The 25,903-nt window shown below is 45.4% G+C and overlaps 1 protein-coding gene and 2 long non-coding RNA genes across 4 annotated transcripts; 2 read left to right on the top strand and 1 right to left on the bottom strand.

The window, feature by feature from the left end:
* Positions 1-1,449: 1,449 nt before the first annotated feature.
* On the bottom strand, positions 1,450-25,080 carry inpp5jb (inositol polyphosphate-5-phosphatase Jb). 2 transcript variants are annotated; one of them, XM_086030771.1, is made up of 13 exons: positions 24,617-25,080; positions 18,344-18,852; positions 14,066-14,173; positions 13,766-13,874; positions 9,011-9,127; positions 7,461-7,636; positions 7,161-7,272; positions 6,587-6,696; positions 6,132-6,330; positions 4,973-5,110; positions 4,806-4,889; positions 4,620-4,724; positions 1,450-4,530 (listed from the first exon to the last, which is right to left on the bottom strand). In XM_086030771.1, exons 2-13 carry the CDS (start codon positions 18,838-18,840, stop codon positions 4,204-4,206), a joined length of 2,082 nt encoding a protein of 693 aa, XP_085886897.1. In that variant the 5' UTR covers positions 18,841-18,852; positions 24,617-25,080; the 3' UTR covers positions 1,450-4,203. The 2 variants fall into 2 exon arrangements, with proteins under 2 accessions (XP_085886897.1, XP_085886896.1); XM_086030770.1 differs by having other exon boundaries at positions 4,620-4,889.
* LOC147146854 (uncharacterized) lies at positions 5,922-6,722 on the top strand. Its single transcript, XR_015086820.1, has 2 exons — positions 5,922-6,393; positions 6,523-6,722. It is a non-coding gene; the product is annotated as an uncharacterized LOC147146854 (long non-coding RNA).
* Positions 11,607-19,842, top strand: LOC147146853 (uncharacterized). The gene is made up of 3 exons (XR_015086821.1): positions 11,607-11,847; positions 19,520-19,623; positions 19,713-19,842. It is a non-coding gene; the product is annotated as an uncharacterized LOC147146853 (long non-coding RNA).
* Positions 25,081-25,903: the final 823 nt, after the last annotated feature.

Here is a 25,903-nt window from a genome sequence, read left to right as displayed (position 1 = left end):
AGGTAATAAGTTGCAGTCTTTTCAGGGAATACATGAACATTATAAGGGATTGATTTAACAGAATGGAATGATTATATATTATGTATTGGATAAACATATTCCAAATGCAATGTATTTCTTTTTCTTTTTTTTTTAGAACTTTATTGAAAAGCAATATAATTCTAAAACGTAAACAGCAGACAGCAGTGATCAGAGCAGAGTATAGAGTTATCTTTCTTTTTAACGTCATTATTCTACGTGTAAAAAGGTTCCCATCCCTCTATTTTGCTTCAGGTGCTGTGTGCTGCATTGCAATCTAATTAGACACTCTTGATTGTGAACATGTTGTACCTGTTTGGTCGGTAATTGAACCCATTTACAAAATGGTAAGTCAGGGTCTGGTTTAGCAGAGGTTTGAAACAGGTCTCAAAATATAGCAGAACAACTAGTACATACAGTATAGCTTTATTGTTGACCTGATTCTCAAATTCTCTTCAATACAAGATTTCCTCACATCATCGTAGGCAATCATTACCAATCTGTAACAATGCTGCTAAAACAAATGGCTGACAAGGCAAAGATAACCTTTGCTGTTCAGAAACCAGCCAAGTGGGACTACAGTATTATTCTTTGTTCTTATTACTCTATATTATATTATTGTTCTACTCATCAAATTAGACTGAAAGTAGCACTCAAAACATCCTAGTGCACTTTGTGTGTTTTCCATCCACCCTACTTATACTTGTGAAGTTTCCATTTCCATAACAACAAAGTGGTACAATCCCCGGCCGGTATTGCATCAGTGCAAATGAGTCAGCATGAATTTGCAGAACTGACACTTTTGATTCATCGGGCAATAGCATGATGCAAGATGCACCTGTTATTGCTCTGCTGGATGTAGTGTGATGTTTTGTTCCTATACCATACTTTTGTCCAGAAAGCATCATTCATCATCATTATCATCATCATCATAGACACATGGAGCTCAAGGGTTCAGGAAACGTTGTCTTACCAGCAGACAATTTATGTATGGAGATAACATGTGGATAAAAGTAGTTCTCAAGGTCTCAGATTTATCTCAATAAGTACCAAAAAGAGACATATGTATAAAAAAGTAGTAGAGTGCCTGGCTACTATTTTTTTCCCGCTCTCTCTCGCCTCGTTTCAATACATCAGTCATCATTTGAGTTTAGTCACTATACCAGTTCGGTTTCATTATAGAGCATCATGTCATCATGGTCTTCACTGAAATGACAGATTGTTCATATCTATTAAACTGAAGCAGCCATGTTGGACAGTCATATAATAATTATTTAAAAAAAAAAAAGGTGGCAGAAGAGTACTGTGACATTTTACTTATTGGTAATCCTTTTGACCTCACATGCCAGACAAACCAAGCCAATTTTCCTCACAAGCCAGTATTGTGTAATCATTTCCATCAAGTCATACAACAGACACAGAGACTCAATCTACACATCATACAATAAAAGCAACATTTTATTGAAATTTATTTTTTTTAAAGCAACTTGAGAAATCAAGCTCGTAGAATTAAGAAAAAAAAAAAAAAGGTTTCAATGATTCCCCCCACCCCACTGAAATAATGCTCCCTCACTGGCCAGCAGAATTCAGGCTCATTTAATAGATACACATACAATATATCTCAATAAGAAAATAAATACATAATTTAAAGAAAATAAACTTTGTGGCATTAGATTGTCTGCTATGTTTATATCATACTTCATTTTTATCATTCAGATACACATTATTCTATTTCAGACACATAGGAAAACATTCTGTAGACAGACATTTTTCACAAATCACTGATCATGACAGATATTTATCTACCGTAGTTCATCACATTCTTATTCTTTTCTTTTTTTTACGTCTTACTATAAACAAAGGTCCATTATACTATACTGTATTTTCATTTTAAAATAAATAAAATACATTGTTACATTTTGAAACCATTCAAAAGCTTCAGAATTAGGCAGGTGTACCTACCCTTGTAGTTTTCTTCACCTAACACTTACACAGAAGATACATTTTCAACCATCATATCTTTTCTAATTTTCTAACGACTTTCACAAATGACAAAGAGTCCAAAACAGCACTTGACGGCACCCCAAAAAAAAAAAAAAAAATCACAGTACCGGAATGTAGTGTATGTCCACATCATGCGAACGCAGTCATAGCAAACGCCATTCAAAAAAAAAAATAAATAAACACACGCGCACACAGCAAATCTTAGACATACACACTGAGGTAACAGCTAGACAATACTGTCCTACTCTAAGAGTTCAAAAGATTCAAAGTGTGCTAGACAGGTCATCAGAGGTCACACTCAATGCCACACGGCTACTGCGCTGCCAATTAATCACTGGCGTCAGTGAAGGAGAACCCTTTGCAAAATGAAACATGAAATTAAACTGGACTAAGCATGCATTTTTATGACACATCACAGTGCAACTGGGGATATTTCATGAGAACGTGATGACAGTTTTGGTTCACAATGCAAATGTAAAGCCTCGTAGCTGCTCTACATGGTAGAGTTACCGATTACATTTCCACAAGTCATGCAACTGTTCTGAATTGATAATGGAATGAAAGGAAAAGGATTTCTGGTGATTTATTTTTTGCTAATTCATTTCAACAATGGGGGGGGGGGCAGATTTTGTCTGTTGTTATGGTCATCAGTGTCACAATTATCTTGACAATATCAGCTGCCCTGCAGCCAATAAAAATGAGTTCTGGCAGGACAGCTGTGCTGTGTCAGCTGAGAGTGATCCTCCCACGGGACGCCACATCTCACTGCACTCATTCGGGGGTCTATTTAAAGGCCCTTAATGCTCACGTTCACTCTCCGCGCTGACATGTGCAATGCTGCTGACATGGCTAGCAGGAGAGGCCTCCTAAAGCGCATCATGCAACGATTTGGTTTTAGCTTTTGAGATTAGCCATGCAGGAGAGATGTTGGGAATTGACATGTCACCATGTTCCTATGGATAGAAGGAAAAGCCACTACAAGTTGCAAAGTCATAAAACCTTCTGCATATTCACATAAAAAAAAAAAAAATTAAAAACCTGAACCAAATACTCATTGTATTATATTTACTAATAACATCATTTCAGGGGTAGAATTGATAGTCGATTTTTGCAGATTACATGCACCAAACCATGAGGGGATGTTTAAAGTGGAAGTCAACCCAAACATATTTTTTTTCCCCAGAATATGTTCTATGCAGACCCAGTAGTCTAAACACGGCATTCTGATTAATAGTCCATTTGAGGAATATGAGAAATCCACCCATTTTTACCTGGTTCAGGGGACGGCCATGTTGTCACTTCTGTCGACTGAAGACGACATCACAGATGCTCAGGGCACAGATAGCAATCAATCACGGTTCAGCGACAGAAAACAGGTGAGCCTTAACTTATATTCCACAAACGCAATATTCACCAAAATGCCGTATTTCAACAAGCGAGCCCGCATCGAACATACTACATACAAAAATATGTTTGGGTTGACTTCCCCTTTAAGGCAACCCCCCCCCACCCCCATTGTTTTCATAATATGATTTATTGTAAGAGGGTGACGATATGCATGTTGTACGATATTGCAATACCAAAGGGAGAGGTGGATGAACACTCTTTCTATTCAGTGCAGATCCGATCTGGCTGTCACGACCGCTTGGTGACATTTTCCCCCACGTAAGATCAATCGGCATCAAGAGGTTGATGACGGATGTGAACGCTGGATGGGTCTTTCTTCGAAATACTTGACGATGCGACAATATGCATGCTGTGTTACATCCCAGAAAACGAAAACACTTCATGCAACCTGAGCCAGATCGAAATTCTAAGCATGGTCACCATGCATCCACACCTGAATGCATCCATTGCCCAACAAGGCAGCGAGCAAATGACCTTGACCTACACAAGGTGAGAAAATGCCCTTCAAATATATATATACATATGTATATATATATTTTTTTTAAACTACAATTACGCATGGTTGTACTGTACTGTCCACACCAAAGAAATGGACCAAGACAGAGAAAATGCAGGATAACAACTGAAGGCAAAACAAACCCTGTTGAGGAACACGACATTTGTTCCTGAAAAGGACTGCGTCCCAAACTGCCCAGTTTCATGAAGACAAAACCTCCAATCTGGCTGTTATTGTTAACAAATGAGCAACTCACACCTTTCAGCCATGAGACATCGTCACACTCCTGTCTCCTCTCTCTGTTTGTTGTTCTCCTCAGAAGCAGGCCGTCGGTTGCCCTCTGCTGGGTGTTTTACGGACTGGCACTCTGACGCGGTCGCAAATGGAGCCTCCTCGGTGGCAGCGAGCGCCTTCATTTTCTCCCGCGAGGGACTTGCCGAGCGGCTGTGGCCGCTGCCGCTGCGACGGCGCCGCTGGTGCTTGGCCTTGTGGGGACTGGGACTGCGGGACCTCGACTTCATGAGGACCACTGTGCTGTCATCCTCGGAGCTGAAGTCAGAGCTGTCTGAGGAGCTGCTGTCGTTGCCGGATGTGGGGAGCTGGATCTGCGGACGCAAGATGGAGAGCGGAACGGGTAAACACCGTTAAGGATAAGTAAGAGAAGTGGAAAATAGTGCAAGCGGTCGGCGATTACCTGAAACGGCTCCGTTACACCCACGATGGTGCTCATGTTGTTGCTATAGTAACCCAAGATAAAATCTCCCGAGCCTTTGGGCAGTTCCTCTTCTGTAAAGGTTACCTGCAAAACAATTTGCGAGACATTCATTAAATGCGAGAGGAAGCCGTCTTGAAAAGAGACCACGGGACACGCGCATCTTACCTGATGTTGTTGTCGATGATAATCTGCTTCTTCCTGTTTGGCCCACACGTATCCCACGTAATCTTTGTGGTGTTTGAAACCCACCTGAGAAAACACAGGCAAAGTCACCAATGGCTGGCGAAACAGGTTTGGTGTGCACGCTCAACCTTGCCAGTATTTTCTACTACCTTATATAGTCCGATCCAGTCCCAGGAGCTGCGAGAATAGTTGGGTGCCAGTTTGAACTTGGCTATAGCGTCAGCAATGCTATTCCACTCATCCTCCACCAAGACTGTGACTAGGGGAACATCCACCTTGTAAGGGAACTGGAGAGGGAGCAACGTTCGTGAACAAACCTATTTCATTCAAAAAGAACTGCATGGTTCTACATGCATACATGGCCCACAACTGGGCAGTCCGTCGCGGACCCTGCGGCCCGGCCGCATGCCTATTTTTGGGGCGGAGGGGTGGGGGGTGACAAATTGAAAAAAAAAAGAAAAAAAAAGGCTGGACTAAGCATGGCCGGAAGTGGATTTTATTCCGGCCCACTAATCGGCCCTCATGCGTGTGACGTGCTCGCGAAGCGGCCAAATTACTCGGTGAAAGGCTTCATTTTAGGCGTCTTTCAAAACAACTTGTGTCCGGGAGAATATTCAAGCTGCGCTCAAGTATGACACATCCTGTACTTTCTTACTTCCGGAAATACGGCGTAGCAAAACTGCTGTGTAGTGGCTTTTATTTTGAAGGCCGGGAACTGTGAAGGAGGGGACGTGTGAAAAATAAGTACCTTGTTGAATGCTTGCAGACTTGTCGTCTGTTGGAGCCAAATAATTATACAATACGACAAAACCAACCCCAGGGCTCGCAATGGAAGTTAGTACACGCAGCTGGGTAAGTACGTGAGTAAGTGGCGCGTTTGAAGCGTGTCCGCAGCGGGTTTGAATTGTAAGTTAGCTAATTGTCTTTAAATAAACCTCTTCCGTTAGCATCTCTCCCGCGGGGGCATCATGCACATGTTTTTTTATTTTTCGGGGGGCGGGGTTCGGAACGGGACGGGGGCCGACAATATTTATGAATATGGCCGGGGGGGTCGCGGCCGGAAGGGCAAAAAAAGGGTCAAGTGCCCAGCTCTGGCAAATACTGTAGTATGTGCAGTACTTAAAACTTTTATTGGACTGCCAAATACATCAACCGCTACTGTCACCAACAGCATATTTTATGTTTCTGTAAACGTTTTCAACGTAGCATATAGAATCTCTTTAAAATGAAAGTATTCATAAATTAAAAAAAAAAAAAAAAAAAGCTACTCAATGTGGGTACCGCCCGCAGACAGTCCGGTCCTCTCACCTGCAGTGTGAAGATGGAAGAGACTGGCTTGTGGTCGCTGACGACGTATTCCATGTGACTTCTGTAGCAGTGCTGCGTTACCTTGGTGCCGCTGGTCAGCCCGGTAAGAGAACTACGCTTGGCGCTGCTGGCAGCAGGCACCGTGGCTCTCAGGCGCCAGAGGATACGGTCGGTCCAAGCTGGTTTGCGTTTCTTGCCACTGGGAGGAGGACACGGAGCCAAGAGGAAACACATCTCCTCAAATGGAATGATTGACACTAAGGTACTATCAAATGTGGTGGCTGCATTCCGGAGCAATGTAATTGCTAGCTAACAATTGGCAGCTACACAATATCTGCATCACGCCCCCCACCAATTACTTTTCTGTACCCGCTGACCTCCCTCCCTGCAGCGTAGGCCCCTGCTTCGATGCGCTTTGACGCCGACGCTGCACCTGCTTCCCTGGCTTCACCAACCTTGTGTCGTAAATGTTTGTCCCAACATCAAACTTGTAAGTCGGGGGGAACTTGAGGGGCCCCTCTTGGAATCCCTCCAGCACCGTCTCACTGTCCTTTGCCATGTTCAACTGAAATAACAATAATGGCGTTAGCATCATGGCTGATTTCCTTTGGGTCTCTCTAACACCCCCTAGTGGCCCCGACCACAATCATAACCTCACAAGACACAACATTAGGTACATAGGCGACGATGGATGTGACCCAATGCTAAAGCCGTGTCAGTACTACAGGAGATATAAAAATAATATGACGATAACGATGCTCAATGTTGATGCATATGGTCGGAGAGGTAATAACTTTGTCTTGGTTATCGTTACTGTTTATTTTCCTTGTATCTAATTTCAGTAATAGTCAATATTAGTGGGGGTGTACCTTAACCAATTCCAGTTCATCAAGTGTTCATATTTTAGTGTTGCCCAGTACAATTATGCTACTTAAATACTTTTCAAAATAAGCACAGTATTCTCCTCTATATCTCATTTTCACTGAATTCTCCTCCGAAAACGTACATCCAAACAACTTTTGTTCTTACCTGATCTTTTTCCCACAACATGGACATCTTGTTATTGTCAATGGCCGCTTTTACAACTTGCATTTCCAGATCATCAATGCGGAAATTGAGATCCCCAAGCCAGAACACCACACTGCAATTCAATTTAAAAGGTCACTCGTTTTCTGTTGATCCATAAAATGTGATAGATTTGACAAAAAAAAACAACAACAACAAAAAAACTCTTTACTTAGACCTCCCGCTCTTTACCTGAAAATACTAAAATCCATCCGTACATAGATGTGTGTCGTCACCGTGCGAGTGTGTGTGCTTGTGACCTACTCGTGGTCAAGGACACCAGAGGCCGCCTGGCCCTCAAACTGCTGCTGTTGCAGGATGCTCTCAAAGTCCTCCATGCGCTGATCCGAGTTTTCCATGTGGGCCGGCAGGTGGCAGTTGAGGAAGCAGATGGTGTGACCGAACACCGACATGCGGGCGCTGACTCCACCTTTGTTTCCCTATGGCACGCGGGAGGACAGAAATAGATTCATTAAAGCGGAAGTCAACCCAAACATCTTTTTTTTTTTCAAGAATATGTTCCCAGCAGGCCCACTAGTTGAAACACGGCATTCGGATTCATTTTGCGTTTGCGGAATATAAACTAATCCACTCGCCATTAGCCATCTCTGGGGGCGGCCATTTTGTCTTCTGTCGACTGAAAATGACATCACAACTGCTCACAACGACCAATCACGGCTCAGATTCACAGAACAGGTCAGCCGTGATTGGTCGTTGTGAGCAGTTGTGATGTCATTTTCAGTCGACGGAAGACAAAATGGCCGCCCCCAGAGATGGCTAAAAGCGAGTGCATTAACACTTATTCCACAAACGCAATATAATAACTAGTGGGCCTGCTAGGAACATATTCTTGAAAAAAATATGTTTGGCTTGACTTCCGCTTTAAGATCAAAAGAATCCAATCAATGTAATCAAAACGGTGAGGAACTAGTCATTTGAAACGTGCCAACTAGTTGTGTGGCTGCTATGCTAACAGGAAATGTATTCATTGTGAGTCAGACAATCTTTTACGCAAACAAAAAGACTACATGCAACGCAGGGGGTGGAAAGACGGGCGTGCGGCTTTTCTCCCGCCGTTCACCCCGATGTTCTGCCCCATTGAATCACGAAAGACGCTTCAGTGTGTAAAACGTGTAGAATGTGCTGACGCATGTCGCGCACGCCGGACAACAGCAGGATTTAACTTAGAAGTCAGGCTTGCATAACGCTGTAGGCAGTTATTTAGTCAAGCCCTCAGCAATGCGGACGATGCCTGCCAAATAAATGATCTGCATGTGGTTGCATGATTTGGGCTGTGCCGCACGATCAACTTTTTTTTTTTTTCTCATCAAAATCAACGACAAAACAAACGTAAGTGCGGTAAGGTGGATGGTCCAGAATGTGTGTAATTTCTTTGAAGCGCTCTAAGTAGACAATGTAGGCACTATGTCGGACTGGCGTTTTGGTTCTTTTTGCTTTGCTCGACTATGCGAACCTTAGTAAGACAGCTCTTGGATTTAACGTCACTGCAGATGAACTTTTGGAGGTTCGGGGATTGCGCCTGATGCCAGAGATGTACGGCTCACGCGGCGCAAACCCAGCACGCTAACAATAACGATTATTTTGTCAACGTTCAACTCTCTGACGGCTTCAATCCAACGCAAGAGCGCCACACTCAATGTTTTGAGTTGAGCTCTCTGTTGTACGAGATCCCATTAAACTGAGCGGGCCGATATTGTGGCCGTGTTTTAGCGCCAGGGACGTCTGTCTTTTTTACAGTGTCATGCTTTCATATCCAAGTGCGACAGAGAGTGTCGTGTGAGTGGCTGTCTCACCCAGTAACCCCCCAGGCCAGTGCGGGTGGTCTCCGTCTGGACTCCACGCAGGAAGGGCAGATGGTAGTACTTGGCAAAAACCAGCAGCAACACGCCCTGCATCCTCTGGGAGGTCACCTAAGGACAACATGAGCCAAGACCTGGACGATTATGGAGATCAGACACGCTTGCATGCTTCTCAAAAAGAGGCAAGTTCAAATCAGTCACGCGGCACTTTGATTTCAATAAACAAATTGGATCATTTCAAATCCCAATCTTCCGATGGCCCGACACCTCCGCTTGAGCCCAAAGGATGCCGTGGCTGAGCTCAACCACTATCTTAGAGGAACACACATACTAAGCGGGCCACTGCTCGCGGTCAGCCCAACCACGTAAGACGGCTGCTTTTCAGAGCACAAGTAAAGGTCGCCGTCCGAAGGTCATTTTGCACTTTTCTTTCTACCCGGCCTTTTTTTTTTTTTACACGACGTTTTACACGACGTTATGCACGTTATGGGTTCACTTAGGACAAGATGAAGTATTTGCATGTTATGTCAAGCTCCCTAATGGATAACTACAGCGCTTTTGCCCTCCTCCCATTCTCCTTCGCTACTCCGCTCATCCCAACTGCGGGCCAGTGAAGCATAATCATGCAGAGCCTCAAATGCCCTGCGGCCAGTAATGGATGCGCACATCCCCACGTGACTGAAGACCCTCTTGCTTGTGTTGTTACTGGCTGGATGTACACGCCTTTGTTGCATAATGATTTTTGCTGAACCGTGAGGTGGATCTTTTTTTTTTTTTTTAATGCTGATTGTTTGGAGAGCAACATTAAAAGTGCGCACCAGTCACCTGGCACACCTGTACAAAAACAAGATCCCTGTGCTGGTTGAAAAGTTCATCATTTGGTGGCGGCAGTGGTGCAGAACTGCTCTGCATCATAATGAAAACTGTTTATAATATGTTGAGTCGCTTTTTTCATTTGCCAAGTGAGACACGCACTTCCCACTTGTCTGTGCCTCGGACTATGACGCGGTACACCTCCAGACCACTACAAACTACAACCGCAGTAATGAACATGTTGTTCAATTAAAAGTGAACATTATTATGTTTGCGAAGGTGGAGTATTTTCTGTGAGTGAATGAGTGCATCTTAGTGGCTGGTGAGATCTGTGTCCAACTACAGTAAATGTGCTCAGTAGAAAAACAATATCTTATATTCAGCACAAATGTGTGCATTTCTTCTACGCGCAAAGATGGCCACCGTGTTAAATCCAGCGTAAGGCTAATGACTTCATACATTATTCAATGGATTTGCCTTCTAAAAATAATGGCTCAATTCTACACATTCTCCATTGCTGCTCCATTGTGAAATAGAGATTAAGTGCCTTCTCCCTTGTGCACTGTTGTTGATAATGGTCACAGACAGCTATTGTGTAAAGTTGGCTGATGCCCAGAAGTGTTAACATGTTCAGAAAACTGTGAGATTCGACTCTCCCATTTGGCTGGGCAGTGGCGCTCCCAGCACATGCGCACACACACACACGAAAAAAAAACCCACACTGGAATGGACCTTATGGTCTCATTAAAGCGGAAGTCAACCCAAACATATTTTTTTCAAGAATATGTTCCCAGCAGGCCCACGAGTTGAAACACGGCATTCTGATTCATTTTGCGTTTGTGGAATATAAATTAATCAGCAAAATGCACTCGTTTTTCTGTGGGGGCGGCCATTTTGTCTTCTGTCGACTGAAAATGACATCGCAACTGTTCGCGACAACCAATCACGGCTGACCTGTTTTCTGAATCTGAGCCGTGATTGGTCGTCGTGAGCGGTTGTGTTGTCATTTTCAGTCGACAGAAGTGACAAAATGGCCGCCCCCGGAGATGGCTAAAAACGAGTGGATTAACTTATTCCACAAACGCAATATTTATCAGAATGCCCCGTTTCAACTAGTGGGCTTGCATAGAATATTTTCTTGAAAAAAAAATGTTTGCGTTGACTTCTGCTTTAATTAAACTATAAGGTCCATTCCAGTGTGTTTTTTTCATGTGTGTGTGAGTGTGTGTGGGGGTGGGTGTGTGTGTGTGTGTGTGTGTGTGTGTGTGCGTGTGCTGGGAGTGCCACTGCCCATCCAAATGGGAGAGCAATGTGAAAATACATTACCAGTACTTGAAAAAAAACACAAAAAAACACAAATCTCGCATTGTACGTATTGAAAAAAAAAAAACAACCTTCAGAGAACCTTGTTACAATAATTTCTGCTTTGTTTACCAGCAAACATTCTTTATGTTCATGATTGTATTTTTTTTTCCGCATCCCTTCGTAGAGGGCGAGTCTATAAGTGGGGACAAATTCCCTGAAGGATTTCACGTAGAATACATTTTTTTTTTTTTTTTTTTTTTTAATTAAAGGCACATTGCAGGGCACTCCCAGCAATGGTGCCCTGCGCGGCCACACACAATGCACATGCCAGAAAACGGTTGGGTTATGTTAATGTCTCCATACCAACTACTCCACACAGAATCCTCCAAATAGCACTTGGCGACCATAAAAGGCATTCATTGTGTTAAACAGCCACACAAAGTGCACACTAACATGTTTTCACAGAGGCTTCCACTCATGTAGCTGACCGTGAGAGTTGGAAGACATCAGCGTCGTTGCCAGAGGCCCATCAACACTGACAACATTCTGATCCCAAAAATAAAACAGCACCCCGGGAGACGTTTGTCTCACTCTTTCGGCTCGACGGCTGATTTGCGCTCACAAAGATGATTACGTCGCTTAGCATGCCAACGGCACCAGCAAACATCCTTTCACAACAGGATGCAGGAAAACCAGCTGCCTGCAATGCCACGGTATGTCCTGTTGACTCGCCAGCTATATAAATACAAATGAAATATTGACACACAAGGTCGGGCTCGAGATGATTCGGGTTTTTTTCTTACTAATCGTAACGTTACATTGCTGCATGTTTAAGATCAGGTGCCGTTTCGTCAATTTGGTATTCTACAAGATAACTGTGACACGTATCATTTATGAGACCCCCGCAAAATACCATCTGAAAATTCTTTTTAAATATGGCAATACTTAGAGAGCCGTTGACTTTAACATCATGCTTATTACTGTGATTTTACTTGAGTCTTTTTAATTCACTGCATCGTAATGAGAGATGTTTCTAATATTTTGCTTTAAATATAAGACACACCTCTCAGTACGATGCAGTGCAGCTTAACCAAAGAAAATCACAATGAACAGTGTTAAAGTAAGCTAGAGCAGTTTTTTTTTCAAACTGTGTGCCGCGAGATATTGTCAGGTGTGCCGTGGCAAATTATCTCATTTGAGTGCTTGTGTGGGCTAGCTCCTGGCAGCCTAATCATGTTTTTCCTACATTGTAGTACTCTTCCATACCAGCAGGTGGCAGCAGCAGCAGGTAGCCAATTGTCTTTGTTTAGAGACAAGCGTAGTGACGCATTTTTATCCAAACAGGCCCATGTTTCACACTGAGTAAGTATCAATACGAAACATTCTAAAATACTTTTTTCTTTGTGTTTATTTGATTCCTATTCGAGACGTTATAATATGACGTCATTCTTCAATGTTCAAAAAATGCTTATATAAACAATATAACAATTATCTTGTTAAAATAAACTTTTTTTTTTTTCACAATTTCAGCTGCTGGCGTGCCGCGGGATTTTTTCAATGAAATAAATTTTGAAAAACACTGAGCTGGAGGTAGAATTGGAATGGTGTCAGTGCAAAGTATACAACGAAATTTCGTAGGTGGCAACAATACATCATCATGTATGACCACAAGTTATCCCACTAGATATCATCTGATTTTACTTATGCATTCCAATATGCAAGTCATAGCGGATGTCAATATTTTTCCTAGTGGGGTAACTGTATATCGTAGATACTTACAGTTTTATCAATGCATTTATGTGATCGTGAGTGCGTATGCGTGTGTCTGTGTCCTGTGACATTTGAATAGCCATTGCTTCAAGCGTTAAGTAGGTGACTATTGATGCTATCCGTTAGCCCGACTATTGCATTGTGCACTGTGTTAACATTAAACTAGTGAGAGACACAATCGTGTAGTTGTTTTCTCTTTGTTATATGTTTGACAGTAAGTTTCAACTTGGAGTGGCATTAAATAGCTTGAAGCATCTTTTTTGAACATTTATATTTTTGGGTCAGTCTCTCTACCAATTTGCGTGAGTTGAGCTGCTGTCCACTGTGTCTATTTACTTGCACCTTGTGCATGTTGAATATTTGTCAAAGCATAAAAATAATAATAATAAAAAAACATTTATTTTTTTTTAAAAATCGTAAATCAGGTCACTTAGATCACAAGGCACCACTGTTTACGGTATTGTAATACAATGAATCAATGGCTCAAACTATTAAAAAAAAAAACAATAAACACATATTGGCTATACAATATATTATTGAGCTGTAACATGGAGCAACCAAAAGTGGAAAATAGGCAAACACGGAGGCCAGGAGACAACGACAACTTGATTGTGCCCAATGAGCCTGGTAGAGAGCGGAAGATAGCGGACACGCTAACATTGCACGCTTGTTCTAAATCATCACTGTATTTGTTGCTCGGGGAAGAAAATCAGCCGAGGCAGCGGCGCAGCAGCACAGAAAAAAAAAAAAAAGGCTATGAGCACTGACCTCATCATCCATCACATAATACATCTGAACGGAAGCCCGACCGCATTTCTGAATCAGTAAGCACATGTTCGTACCCAGAAAACCATTACTGACCAGCACGTATCCAAAGGGGCTGAGTCTCTCCATGCAAACCTCGCTCCACTGGTCCGTGAAGAGGACATCTTTCAGCCGTTTGTTAATCATAGAGTTGACTTCCTGCAGCCTTGGAGACACATGACACAATGCACACGGGGTCAGCAGGAGCAGCCTTTGATCGTCTCATGGATTCGCAATTACGACAGGCGCAACCAGCGCAGCGCTACTTCTCGCCAGTCAGAACTGTTTGCATGTCGGTGACCGAGCGAAGCGAGCAAAGCACACGGGCAAAGCGGTGCCGCTACACGACACACTCACCCGATGATGTACATGTCTGTGTTCCCGTCACCTATATTCAAGCCCAGCAAGGAGGTGATGTCATCAGGAGGCGTGGCTGACCCCACGTTCCAAGTGATGATGTGCACCCTGTCGGCAAAGACCCGTCATAAGATTCTGCTCTCGTGATCACAAGTACGCAACATATTGCCGTAATGGATAGCTAGTTTGGACATTAGAAGCCAGTAATTAATTGTTTGTTCAATTATTTTTAAATGTTATTCTAAGCGGGAGGATTGGTAACAAATCACACATTGCAGTATCTCGTGCGTTGTTAAAATTGAACACAATTTGCAAGAAACGAAGCTGACGCGCATGATTTGCCTTGGCGGGCCACATAAAATGAGGTTGCAGGCCGGATCTGGCCCCCGGGTGCCTTGAGGTCGACACCTGTGATCTAAATACAATGATTTCAACTCTTGATCTAGCATTTAGAGAACAATATGACTCGACTAAGCATGATTTGCGTATGCATCAAGTGTGTACCTGGAGCAAATCTACGAAAGGTGAATTATTTGGCACTTATTCACAAACATCAAGGAGCAAACGCGATTTGTTAATCCATCGGCTCGAATCTGTCCACAGAGCTAACGACTTGTGTTTGAGGTATTTTGCTTTCCTCGTGTGTATGACTTAAAACACACAAAAACCTCAAACCCTGTTGGATGTCAGTGTTGAATTAATGTTGTAGCTTTGCAATGCAGTGGCATTTCCGTGTATGACTAATGTAACTCATTCGCTGCCATTGACGAATTTACGTTTCTTTTCACAGTCCAGCCATTCATCCATCCATCCATCCATTATCTCCCGCTTATCCGAAGTCGGGTCGCGGAGGCAGCAGCTTCAGCAGGGAAGCCCAGACTTCCCTCTCCCCAGCAACATCCTCCAGCTCTTCCGGAAGGATCCCAAGGCGTTCCCAGGCAAGCCGGGAGACATAGTCTCTCCAGCGTGTTCTGGGTCGTCCTCGGGGTCTCCTGCCGGTGGGACATGCCCGGAACACCTCACCAGGGAGGCGTCCAGGAGGCATCCTAATCAGATGCCCGAGCCACCTCAACTGGCTCCTCTCGACGCGGAGGAGCAGCGGCTCGACTCTGAGTCCCTCCCGGATGGCCGAACTTCTCACCCTATCTCTAAGGGAGAGCCCGGACACCCTGCGAAGGAAACCCATTTCGGCCGCTTGTATCCGAGATCTTGTTCTTTCGGTCATGACCCACAGCTCATGACCATAGGTGAGAGTAGGAACGTAGATCGACCGGTAAATTGAGAGCTTCGCCTTTCGGCTAAGCTCCTTCTTCACCACGACAGACCGATACAGGGTCCGCATCACAGCAGACGCTGCACCGATCCGCCTGTCGATCTCCCGTTCCATCTTACCCTCACTCGTGAACAAGACCCCAAGATACTTGAACTCCTCCACTTGGGGCAGAATCTCATCCCCGACCTGGAGAGGGCACGCCACCCTTTTCCGACTGAGGACCATGGTCTCAGATTTGGAGGTGCTGATCTTCATTCCGACCGTTTCACACTCGGCTGCGAACCGCTCCAGCGAGAGTTGGAGATCGCGGCTTGAAGAAGCCAACAGTACTACATCATCTGCAAAAAGCAGAGATGCAACACTGAGGCCACCAAACCGGACCCCCTCGACACCTCGGCTGCGCCTAGAAATTCTGTCCATAAAGGTTATGAACAGAATCGGTGACAAAGGGCAGCCTTGGCGGAGTCCAACGCCCACAGGAAACGAATCCGACTTACTGCCGGCAATTCGGACCAAACTCTGGCATCGGTGGTACAGGGACCGGACAGCCCTTATCAGGGGGCTCGGTACCCCGTACTCCCGAAGCACCCCCCACAGAACTCCCCGAGGGACACGGTCGAACGCCTTCTCCAAGTCCACAAAACACATGTAGACCGGTTGGGCAAACTCCCATGCACCCTCGAGGACCCTGCTGAGGGTGTAGAGCTGGTCCACTGTTCCACGGCCAGGACGAAAACCACATTGCTCCTCCTGAATCCGGGATTCGACCTTCCGACGGACCCTCCTCTCCAGCACCCCTGAATAGACCTTGCCGGGGAGGCTGAGGAGTGTGATCCCTCTGTAATTGGAGCACACCCTCCGGTCCCCCTTCTTAAAAAGGGGGACCACCACCCCGGTCTGCCAATCCAGAGGCACTGTCCCCGATGTCCACGCGATGTTGAAGAGACGTGTCAACCATGACAGCCCCTCAACATCCAGAGCCTTTATGAACTCCGGGCGGATCTCATCCACCCCCGGGGCTTTGCCACCGAGGAGCTTTTTGACTACCTCGGTGACTTCAACCCCAGAGATAGGAGAGCCCACCTCAGAGTCTCCAGGCTCTGCTTCCTCAGTGGAAGGCGTGTCGGTGGAATTGAGGAGGTCTTCGAAGTACTCTCCCCACCGACCCACAACGTCCCGAGTTGAGGTCAGCAGCACCCCATCTCCACTATAAACAGTGTTAATGGTGCACTGCTTCCCCCTCCTGAGACGCCGGATGGTGGACCAGAATTTCCTCGAAGCCGTCCGGAAGTCATTTTCCATGGCCTCCCCGAACTCCTCCCACACCCGGGTTTTTGCCTCAGCAACCGCCAGAGCCGCATTCCGCTTGGCTTGCCGGTACCCGTCAGCTGCCTCCGGGGTCCCGCAGGCCAAAAAGGCCCGATAGGACTCCTTCTTCAGCTGGACAGCATCCCTTACCGCTGGTGTCCACCAGCGGGTTCGGGGATTGCCGCCGCGACAGGCACCGACCACCTTGCGGCCGCAGCTCCGATCGGCCGCCTCAACAATGGAGGCACGAAACATGGTCCACTCGGACTCGATGTCCCCCGCCTCCCCCGGGACGTGGGAAAAGTTCTGCCGGAGGTGGGAGTTGAAACTCCTTCTGACAGGGGATTCTGCCAGACGTTCCCAGCAAACCCTCACAATACGTTTGGGTCTGCCAGGTCGGACCGGCATCTTCCCCCACCATCGGAGCCAACTCACCACCAGATGGTGATCAGTTGACAGCTCCGCCCCTCTCTTCACCCGAGTGTCCAAAACATGCGGCCGCAAGTCTGATGATACGACTACAAAGTCGATCATCGAACTGCGGCCTAGGGTATCCTGGTGCCAAGTGCACATATGGACACCCTTATGCTTGAACATGGTGTTCGTTATGGACAATCCGTGATGAGCACAGAAGTCCAGTAACCGAACACCGCTCGGGTTCAGATCGGGGGGGCCGTTCCTCCCAATCAATATGATCAATATTGCGTTTGTGGCATAAGTAACGACCAATCACAGCTCACCTACACTATTTGCTGAAGCTGAGCCGTGATTGGTCGTTAATTGAGCCCTGAGCATTTGTGATGTCATTCTCAATCGACGGAAGTGACAAAATGGCCGCTCCCTGAGACGCCTAAAAACGGGTGGCTTTTGCTGCTTCACTTATATTCCACAAACGCAAAATTCACCAGAATGCCGTGTTTCAACTAGTGGCCCTGCTGGGAATATATTCTTGCAAAAAAAAAAAAAATGCTTGGGTTGAAACCTGTTTGCTGTCAGTGTTAAATGAATGTTGTGCCTTTGCAATGCGGTGGCATTTCTGGCAAAATATTTTGGCGACAGTGAATCCTGTTTGAAACACAAATACGGACATGACGCTTACTATACTTTATTTTTAACTGAGGGTTAAAAGTTTTCCTTTCAGCCCTCAGCCCTCCGCTTTCCTGCCCGTTTTCCAATTCTCCTTGTGGCAACACACCTGATGTAAATGATCAGCTCATCAGCAAGCTCTGAAGAAGCTTGAAGACAATTATGATCTCTCGAAACGGGTGCGTTGCAACTGGGATGGATGGAAAACAGGCAGGACACCGGCCCCTGTCCCGAGACGTCGTATATTCAAATAAAATGACAAACCGAATAACGTGAAGTTCCGATCTTCCTTAGACAACCACAATTATGCCATTTCTTAATATTCAATAAAAAAAAACACACACAAATAATTTCGTAATTGACTAAAAATGAAAAAGTGTCTATTTTTTCATGAATCTCACTGGGCGGGCAGTCTCTCAATCTGGGTGGGCCTGTGCACACCCAGGCCACACCCACGGCTCCGCCCCTGGTACCGTATATTTTGGGCAAAAGTGGCAAGTTAAAAGCTTGTAGACCGCACTGAGGTGCTAAAGTGCCTCTGTGGCTGTCACGCTCATCTCGGATTGGGAGGCCGCGTGACATCATGTTGGCACGCGAGCCGGGGAACTTGCCTGAACTCTTCCACGGTCTGGGCCTGAGTGTCGGCTGTGCCCGCAACAGACAGAGCTCTCTGGGTGTGAGTGGTCAGGTGAGGGGGTGCAGCCTTGCTTAAATGCGGGTGGGGCACGGAGGCGGCCCTGACCGCGTGGTGGCCGGGACCTTTCGGGCGGCCTTTGATGCGGGGACCGGGCCGGTCCCCCGAGGGCCTGACAGGTGGGCCGCAGGCAGCTTTTTCACGACTCGCCGCAGCGCCGTCGGGATCGCATTCGCCCTGGTTATCGCCCCGCGTGGGCTCGGCTTTGGCCTCGCACACGTCCACGGAACCCTCGACTCTGGCGCTTCTCTGGGGCCGCCGGGGTCTGGCGGTAGCGGCGGGCGGCCCGGCGCCGGGTTCGCATGTTGGCTCTGAAGGATGTGGCGAGTCGGTCGTTTGAGGCGTTACTGTGTCTGCTGCTTCGCTCAAGTTGTCTTTTGGCATCTGGCTTTGGTTCGGGTGCTCTTGGTCCATTTCCCGCCGTCTCTGTCACACAAAGAGGACGCAAATCAGGCCGTGTTTGCGTTTGAAAATAAATTCTACATGTGTGGAACACTTCAGAAGTGCATCCAGTGTGTGTATTGCATCTGACCGGATCATGCAAGCGCGCCTAATGTTGAGGCTGCTGAGTATATACTATCATTTAAAAGACTACACGAAATATGAACTCAAATGCTTTTAGGTCATACAATTTGGAGTTCAAAATTCTCCGGACAGATATGCCTCAAAAATTGCACCCAATATTGGCGGTCAAACCGTTATCGTGCGTGAAGTTGCGCAAGACTTCAGCAAATATTTTTTCAAGAATCGGTGAGCGTTGAAAGGATTAAATGTACATACGTTTTGGTCACTTGCTGCACCGGAATAACATTTGACTCAAATAGATTAAAGAAAAAAAAAATCGCTACTTCGACCAACATTACACAGAACACAATTGTTTCAGGGTTTGGAGGGTCCACTTGAAAGTATTTGCAATTTTGTCGTATACTGTACAACAGTAGCAAAGGTTGTCTATTCTATTCTTGTGTCACTCTCAGCCTTTTTCCATGCACCGTTTGACAAGCCAATTGAGCTTACTCTGTTGACGCAACAGGGTGGACTTAGTTAATCATTGTTGGCCCAACCCCCCCCCCCCCCACCCCCACCCCCACAGGTCTATTTCCTGCTGTTTCAAAACCTTGGAAACCCGTTGTTGCAGCAGCAGCACCGATTGCTAAAGGACGCCGACTGTCAAAAACAAAGATACAAACAACAACGGTATGGACAGCAAATATGTTTTGTGGCAGAGAAAAGGCACATTGCGCACTGTTCCCCTCGTGCCTAATGTGTGTCTACCTTTTCTGCAGTAACCAGGCAGATGCTCGGTCACTTCGCATCAACTCGGCGCACCTGACAAACGCGAATGAACGCACCAAACACGGCACCAGCCAACAACAGCTGCAGCCAGCGTGGCAATAAACGAGGAAGCGAAAGCCCATTTAGTCGAGCAAAAAGCGATTTAATCCTTGAGTAATAACTATATCGCATGCTGAGGGACGAGAATGCCAAGACACAATAGAGATTTTTTTAATCCAAAACAAGTATGCAGCTTTAATACATCTCAGAATAATATGATGATCCTGATATTCCCCATTGCAGCCACTGAACAATTGAAAGTGATCATGTTAAGATGATATTTCCCGACGTGGACGTGTTGTTCTTCTTGTGGGTGTACGCGTCCAACCAATTTATACAACAAATTATGAATTGATAAAAAAAAAAAAAATAATAAAAAGGTCACAAAATGTCATGATTACAACATGACCTTGAAGAGAAGGCGACCTTGACTTGACGCAAAGGGCTCCACATGCCCACATGTGCTCTTATCTTTGTCTGGGAGTTATGTGCTCCCATGCTCGTCTCTTAGCAGGGGAGGGGCTTCAGAATGGAGGGCGATTGTGCTCACGTGACAGTGGGTGGGTCTCAAGAGAGAGAGAGAGAGAGATAGACAGTTGAGCGAGATGTCCCATTTTAGTGGCTTGTTGCGGTATAAAACGCTTCCTTGGGGCACTGTCTATTCCTCCGAGATTTAATCCCGCACCTGCTCTTGTAATATCACCGCAGGAAGTAAAATCAAAAGGTTTCAACAAGGGTGGGAAGCGGACTCGAAAGCGAGCGAGACGCCGGTGTCCACTTACACTTAATTGACGCGTACGAATCATAAGTCAGCACTTTAAACCATTAACTGTTAAGTGACTAAAAAAATATTGTGACAGACATTTTCACTGTATGCACAATGAAGGGCAAAATGACGGAAAGAAACACCCAACAGATCGGAAGGACATCTTGAGGTCAGGCGGAACCGAAGCCGCACATAGTAAAATAAACATTCAAACATTCAGTGCAGACGATCTTCCTTTTTTAATTTTTTTTTTTTTTTAAATGTATGTCACGGCAAGAGCAAAGATGATTTTCTGCGCTGGGAACAGTGAGGAGAGATTAGCATTTCCTATTCTGCTCACGTCCGCGGAGGGGAGAGCGGAACAATTTGATCATCACAAATGTGTCCTGGTGTTTCCATGCACCCTCCTGAGGATGAGAGAGATGCAAGTGGAGTCGAACTCAAGGAACGAGCTCCGTCTGATTTCTGACCACATCGATTACTCTGAATGACTACTGACGATTTTATTTTTGAGCGAGTTCGGGGGTTAATGAAAAGTCATGTGCGCAATTAATGCGCAATCCAAGTTGTATCTGTATTTGTAGTGTACAACTGCATTTGAGGTGGGTGAATGTCATACAACACTGCAAACTACATTCAGACCACGGATGGGAAACCGATAACCGAGGGGCCTCGATTCATTTTTGAAGGTAAATATGTTTACTGTACAGAGCGGATTTAAGTGGTAATAACAGTGTTCACCACTAGATGGCAGACATGGCGTAAGAACACCTCAAACGCCAGGACGGTACGTCTCCACCAAAGGAGAAAATTAGGTCAAGAAATTGGTGTCTTTCGGGTACAATGGGAAGCAGATTATACGTTCACCAATTGTAAACGCAAACCGATCTGCCTGGTTTGCTTAAAGACGCTATCGGCCATGAAATATTTCGGCCAAAGTCTCTACCACACCACCGATCTCAAAAGTACACAAACAGCGATTTTGTTTTTTTCCAGGAGGACCGTTGACAGTTAGTTTCGACCAATCACAGCTGACCTGTTTTCGGAATCTGAGCCGTGATTGGTGGTTGTGAGCAGTTGTGATGTCATTTTCAGTCGACAGAAGTGACAAAATGGCCGCCCCCGCAGATGGCTTTTGCTGCTTAACTCATATTCCACAAACGCAAAATGAATCAGAATGCCGTGTTTCAACTAGTGGGCCTGCTTCTTGAAAAAAATATCTTTGGGTTGACTTCCGCTTTAAATGGACGGCGTACCCTGGATACAGTACATAGTGGAAGAACTTTGCTGCCGCTGACTATTACACTGCAGTATTATACAGGCAGGTGAGTCGGTCTATTATATCGGGGGATTTTGAACGATATGCAGCACAAACAAACGGTAGTACAATATCAAAAGCGTGTGATGATTTTTGTGAAAATGTGCACAAAATGAGTTCCAGCCCAAACTGTTGGTTTGATGCTCATCAGTTTTGTGCCATCTTTGAATGGGAATTTTCCCAGTACAGTATGTCCATATCTTTTGTTCGCTTCAAAGCCTTTGTAGTTGAGGAGTGCATCTTTTCTTATATGTTAAGATACTCTTCTGTACAGTTCCATAAAAAAACAAATATTTTGTCCTTGTTTAAAATGGCATTTTTGTCATACAGCTGGTTAGGAAGTACACGGTTCTATATGCACCCCCCCCCCCCAAAGTACCACTGATGAAAAATTCTGGGCCCCTTCCATTGTTTAAGTTGCCCCTCCCTGATTTAGACTAATGGCCATTTTGTGAAATTATTCCTCAATCAGAAGTGTGAGCATTATTGGCGTTAATAGATGTTAGGATCATAAGGGGGTTCTTGAAAAAAATATCTCCTCGGTCCCCAGAGCAAAAGCTTTAGAAAACTCCTGCATCAAACACTTCATGAAGTGTCCAGCGAGTGTATATAGTCGTGTGCACGTGTAGCCTCCGAGCTCAGTGCCTATCATGTTTGGTCCACATTGCCTTGCCTGCTGTTTCATTTTGACATGGCAGCCAAAAGAGAGCCTTGTAATTTAGAGGCCTCCGGGGGCCATATGTCCCTGTGAGCGGGACACACCGATGTTGACCTTCACACTAACGACATGCTGCCACAGCTGGAAATGTTTCCTCCAGGTCCTAGTGCCTAACGCTTGGCACCACTCTGTTCAGCGTCGGGCGTCATGACGTACATTGATCACCCCCACAGCTTCAGTGACATTATGTCAAAAGTAGTTAGTTAATAGTACATGATAAACGTCCGTCCGTCCATTTTCCACAGTGTCTTTTCCTCATTCATTTGGGTCAAGGGTGAGCCGGAGACAAACAACCGTTCACACTCACTACGGACAACGTCAATCAACCTATCACGCGGATATCATAAGAAAAGTCAAATGTTCTCACGTCCCATGTTCCACTTTAGAACATTCGCAGACAATGGCTTATTGAGACCTAGATCACGTGCCCGATGGGAAACCTGATAATGAAGTCTTAACTGACACTCAGCTGGGTGGGGGGAACTAAAATCCACAGTATAGGTGGACTGAAACTCGAGCGATAAGAGTCTAACGTGTGTAAACTGATGTCTGCAAAAGGCCGAGCAGCTACAGAGGAGTCACTTCACTCTTCCTTCCTGTCAAGTCCAAAGCAAAAGCATTGCACAAGTATCATATCTTCACACCATTTACTTCTCAAGAGGAAGCGAGCGAGCGAGCGGGATTAAGGACAATTCAATTCAAACGATACGAGCCAGGCACACACATTATTACCTAGCATTATACAAAAGTGCATTGAATGTTTACAAGACACACTAGAACTTAAGAAAGCACACCGCAATGTAGCTCTAACACCTGACCAATGACACCGCACATAAAATAAATGTGTTCTGTCAGTTCCGCTTTAAGCAATACTCAGAGTGCGACCCCGGGTCAGAGCTCATTTGCATATCGCGACAGAAATGACTAACGTCTCCGGCGGGTATGTATTCGCGCGGCCTAATTACAGAACGGCTTCAAGGACATTTGAGTGATTGCACAAAGACGATGAGGGTCATATGATTCCATGTTGGGCCATCATGATGCTCGTTGAGGGTGTGAGTATTTTACGCACCCCCGAAAGGTTGGTAACTTGCCTACAAATTGGCGGCAAAACGCTACTTTCGTCAAAATGAAACCCCTCAAATCCGCCATATTTTCTTGCCACCAAATGGCCATTCAATGTGCAAATGGAGCACAAAAACAGCAAAAAGGATTTAAAAAAAATTTTTTTTAGAATATAACATGATAACTTAAAAATAATCGTCTAATGTGAGAATGCCAAAAGCGACTGGGTTCAAGGTAATGGAAAATAATGTTGCTGGAAAAACACAGTTGTTCGGTCACTAGTGCATCCTGGATGTTCTAAAAGCGTGCTGAATTTTAAGTGTGGACAACAACGTGTGGAGGTTTACATGGACCTCAAAAGGGGTGTTTGTCATTTTCAAAATACAGAAAGTATTGTTGTATTGGTTAAACCAGTCAGTAAGACTTGAAAGTAGAACATGATAAATACTCTTGAGTTGTTACCCCAGAAAAGCATGTTATTCATAATGGAATGTCGCAATAACACTAAATGTGGCAGTTTGAAGTTGTATTTTTTTCGGGAGGCTGCGTGGGTGTCATCTATCTTTGATTGGTTGTTCTTTTTTCTCAGGTGAAGTGGTTTCTTACATATCAAATTTGGGGCACACGATGGTGCCACAGATGGTTGATGTTGTTTTCACAGATCGTATTTATAATGTACTACTGTCAAGGCATAATGACAAATGGTCATCTTGGGGGGGGAGGGCGACGGAGAGGGGGATGCAAACTCCTCCTTTAAGATGAATATCAAAGACATTGAATGAAATCTCAAACAGCTTTCCATAAATGAACATCTACTTAGTGTGTGTTAAATGAGGTCCTTTCGTGGAAGCCTGCATTTTACATGTGGACGCCAAAGAGAAGCAACACATCAGTGCAATTGTCATGCACACAAAACGAGAGACACTGTTACAGTATAAATACAAAGATGACGTAAGCACGCCTGCGGGTGTTTATACTCGTCACTCACCTGTTTTGTGCTGATTTGAAAAAGATGATAGTTCCTCAGACGTTACCCCGGGAAAAAATAAATAAAAATAAAACCCTCTCAGGTTGACTATAAAAGACACGGTTGCGTTGGTGACAGCATCGGCATCCCAGCGCCTCTCTGTTGTCCTCGGCTAGAGGGAGCACTGGAGGTGGGCTGGATGCTGGAGACACACGGCCGAGGCAGCAGGCAGGCACAGCAGGCAGCAGGCTACATCTCTCGGACACACAACCACAACCTCTCTCGGACACACGACCACAACCTCCTCCTCCTCCTCCTCCTCCCGCTGCGCGTTAAAGAGACACAAGCACCGCCTCGTTGCCACCGAGTGTCCTTCAAACCAGCCGCGAGTAGTACAGCGCTACCGGAAACGGCCGGTGAAGGACACTCAACTACAACAAGCGAGTGTGACTAACGGCAACGTGACACACCTTCTACTTGTTCTAGTCTGGCACGACCCCCCCCCCCCGCCCCCCACCTCAACCCCACGCCCACAGCCACACCGACGGCTTCCGTTTGTGAGTGGACCAAACAATTGGCTGCAGGAATGCAGGGACATGATTGGACCGAGATAAGATAAAGTCATGTTAAATTACGGCGACGCTTATTCAGTGGGGGATTCAAACCATAGCGCCTCCTGGTGGTCACAATGGAGAAGTGCACAAACAGGAAGAGCACAAAATGGTTCAACAGGCACGCACCAGCAGGGGCGTTTCTAGTCATTTGGGGGTGCAAAGCTAACATGCTCATTGGCCCCCCCACATCTGAAGTTGTATGTTAATCTCTACTGCAGCCTCCTCAGCAGACACTGACAGCAGTGCTACTGCAACTGGCAAGAGTTGCTGTTGTCGGTTATGCACATTCAACGTCACTTTGAAAAAGGTTGAACGGCAGATTTGATTTTTTTTTTTTTTTTTTTTTAAAAAGGTTACCTCTCGCCTTCTCTTCTCCTCTGCCTCCATGGCCCCGGGGTAATGCCGCTTCATTTTCCTCACAACCGCGCCAGCAGGTTTGTTTTGCTACTTTCTTCCTGAATCAAGTCTGCACATGTGCAGTAGAGAATGGAATAGTTCCAATCATGAGAAGGGAGGGAGGAGCAATCAAACAATCATAATGGATTAGAATTTGGTGTCTTTTTTCTTTGTGTGAATTAAGGCAAAAACTAAAATGTTGTTCTAAATCAAATAAAAATGTTATTAACCAGTTTTATGAGACAATGAGGGCCCCAGGCGATTGCCTGTTTGTCGCACACAGTGGTGTCAGACTCAA

Source organism: Filicampus tigris, chromosome 5, assembly GCF_054856515.1.
Source record: "Filicampus tigris isolate MCC_2025a chromosome 5, RoL_Ftig_1.0, whole genome shotgun sequence".
NCBI lineage: Eukaryota > Metazoa > Chordata > Actinopteri > Syngnathiformes > Syngnathidae > Filicampus > Filicampus tigris.
This window is presented reverse-complemented; position numbering and strand designations above follow the sequence as displayed.

Coding starts and splice junctions, on each gene's coding strand:
- inpp5jb (XM_086030770.1), bottom strand. CDS start 18,840: ATGGACCAAGAGCACCCGAACCAAAGCCAGATGCCAAAAGACAACTTG. Junction 7,637..9,010: donor CTGGCCTGGGGGGTTACTGG/GTGAGACAGCCA, acceptor CGCGTGCCATAG/GGAAACAAAGGTGGAGTCAG. Junction 4,531..4,619: donor GTGTAACGGAGCCGTTTCAG/GTAATCGCCGAC, acceptor TTGCGTCCGCAG/ATCCAGCTCCCCACATCCGG.